The sequence below is a fragment of the Micromys minutus genome (assembly GCF_963924665.1).
Source record: "Micromys minutus genome assembly, chromosome: 1".
NCBI classification, from domain to species: Eukaryota; Metazoa; Chordata; class Mammalia; order Rodentia; family Muridae; genus Micromys; species Micromys minutus.
In genome coordinates, this window is record NC_137969.1 from 187,499,043 (window position 1) to 187,500,883 (window position 1,841).

Below are 1,841 nucleotides of genomic sequence, written 5' to 3' on the forward strand. Positions count from 1 at the left end.
CACAGACATTGAAAAGAATGGCTTTAATCATCAGTAAGTGTGCAGTGGGAGGGAGTGTGCTTCAGACAGCCTGGGCAGTGTGGGTGGCAGGTCACTCCTGCTGCCACAGCTGCAGACACTAGTTTGTACATGATGAGACAGTGAGAGAAAGCAGGCCCTTCCAAACAAACTTGAAAAAATGTTCACAGTGGTTTGTATCAACAGAATGCATTTATGACAATTACATGTACAGACTCACGCACCCTAGGGCTCTCTTTATATCCTAAAGAAAACAAGCATTTACATTATTCATGATTTATACTAAGTTTTTTTTAAAAAAAAGGTCAACTGTGCACTCTCCCCTCTGTCAGAATAAACTGCCAGGGTGTACAGCTTAACACCATCACCAGAGCTGTCCACAAAGGGAACAGGTAAAACACAAAAAAACACTTTCTTGAGAATGAAGTGCTTCACTTGCTGCTATAACCAGCAAGTGCCAGCAGTAATCAAAATGGAGAAGGGCCCAACAGGTCTACCTGGGCAAGCTGACCAGCACATCACAGTTTAAAAAGGAAGGTTATGTACGCTATGTTACAAGTCCCAACTAGGCAGTGTCAAGTGACATCTATTTCTTTGCTTGCTTTGTGATCATACCCCGTGGCGGTGTGACAGGTCTCGTGGCGTTGTGCTTCTTTTTCTCTGCAGGCTTTAAAATCTGGAAGGAGCACATGAGGGTCTCGTCCACACTCATCATGGCGCCCGCATTGTCAAACTCGCCACAGTAGTTGGGTGCAGAAAACAGAGTGACTAACTGCCTCTTTGCAAAAAACTCATACCCATCTTCAACCACCTGATGGGCTCTACATATAAGATCCAAATCATGCTTATGGAGAAATTTTGCAACCACTTCTGCACCAAATGTGAAGGACACTCCTCTGTCATTTTCACCCCATCCTAAGACATCTTTATCGGGGTCAGACCACAAAAGATCACAAAGAAGACCTTGATCTGGTACATCAGTCGGTCTCATAATTCGCCGAATCTGCTCCATAGATTGAAGATCTGGTGATAAACCGCCATGACAGCAGAATATCTTCTCGTCCACGATGGCTGCTATCGGTAAGCAGTTAAAACAGTCTGTGAACGTTTTCCACAGCTTAATGTTGTATCTTCTCTTACACTCATCATAAAATCCGTAGATTCTATTGATGCTGGCACACTCATGGTTTCCTCTGAGAAGAAAAAAGTTCTCCGGATACTTGATTTTGTAGGCCAGCAAGAGGCAGATTGACTCTAGTGACTGTTTGCCTCTGTCCACATAGTCCCCGAGAAACAAATAGTTGCTTTCCGGAGGGAAGCCACCATATTCAAATAGACGGAGCAAATCATAATACTGCCCGTGGATGTCACCACATATCTTGAGTGGTGCTTCAAGTTCTAAAAGGATAGGCTGACTGAGGAAGATCTCCCGAGACTTCAGGCAGAGTCCTCAGATTTCGTTCTACTGGAGTTGGACATTCTTGCCTGGCTTGGACCCTCTTACTTCCAGCAGCCGTTGGATGATACTGTCGATGTTGAGTTTATCGATATCTGCCATCACCGTCCCGCCGCCGACCCTCCTGCAGCGGCGCCACCGCTGGCTCGCGCCCTGGTCTCACTCGTCCTCCTTCATGCCACGAGCCCCACGAGCGGTGGTGGCGCCGCGGCGGGTCCCCCCCACCCCCCCAGCCGCCCAGCTCCCGGCTTCCTCCTCCTCTCGCCACTGGAACCACAAGAAGAACAGCTTGTTTTTTTTTTAATTGAACAACTTTATTTAAAAAAAAAAAAAAACAAAAAAAAAAAAAAAACAAAGATAAATGTAC

At 46.1% G+C, this 1,841-nt stretch overlaps 1 protein-coding gene across 1 annotated transcript; it reads right to left on the minus strand.

Annotated features, from left to right (window-relative positions):
• Nucleotides 1–357: 357 nt before the first annotated feature.
• LOC308414986 (serine/threonine-protein phosphatase PP1-gamma catalytic subunit-like) lies at nt 358–1,637 on the minus strand. Its single transcript, XM_080910124.1, is given in 3 exon segments — nt 358–1,468; nt 1,472–1,480; nt 1,484–1,637. Coding segments are annotated over 3 exon segments (966 nt in total). The 5' UTR covers nt 1,577–1,637; the 3' UTR covers nt 358–604.
• Nucleotides 1,638–1,841: the final 204 nt, after the last annotated feature.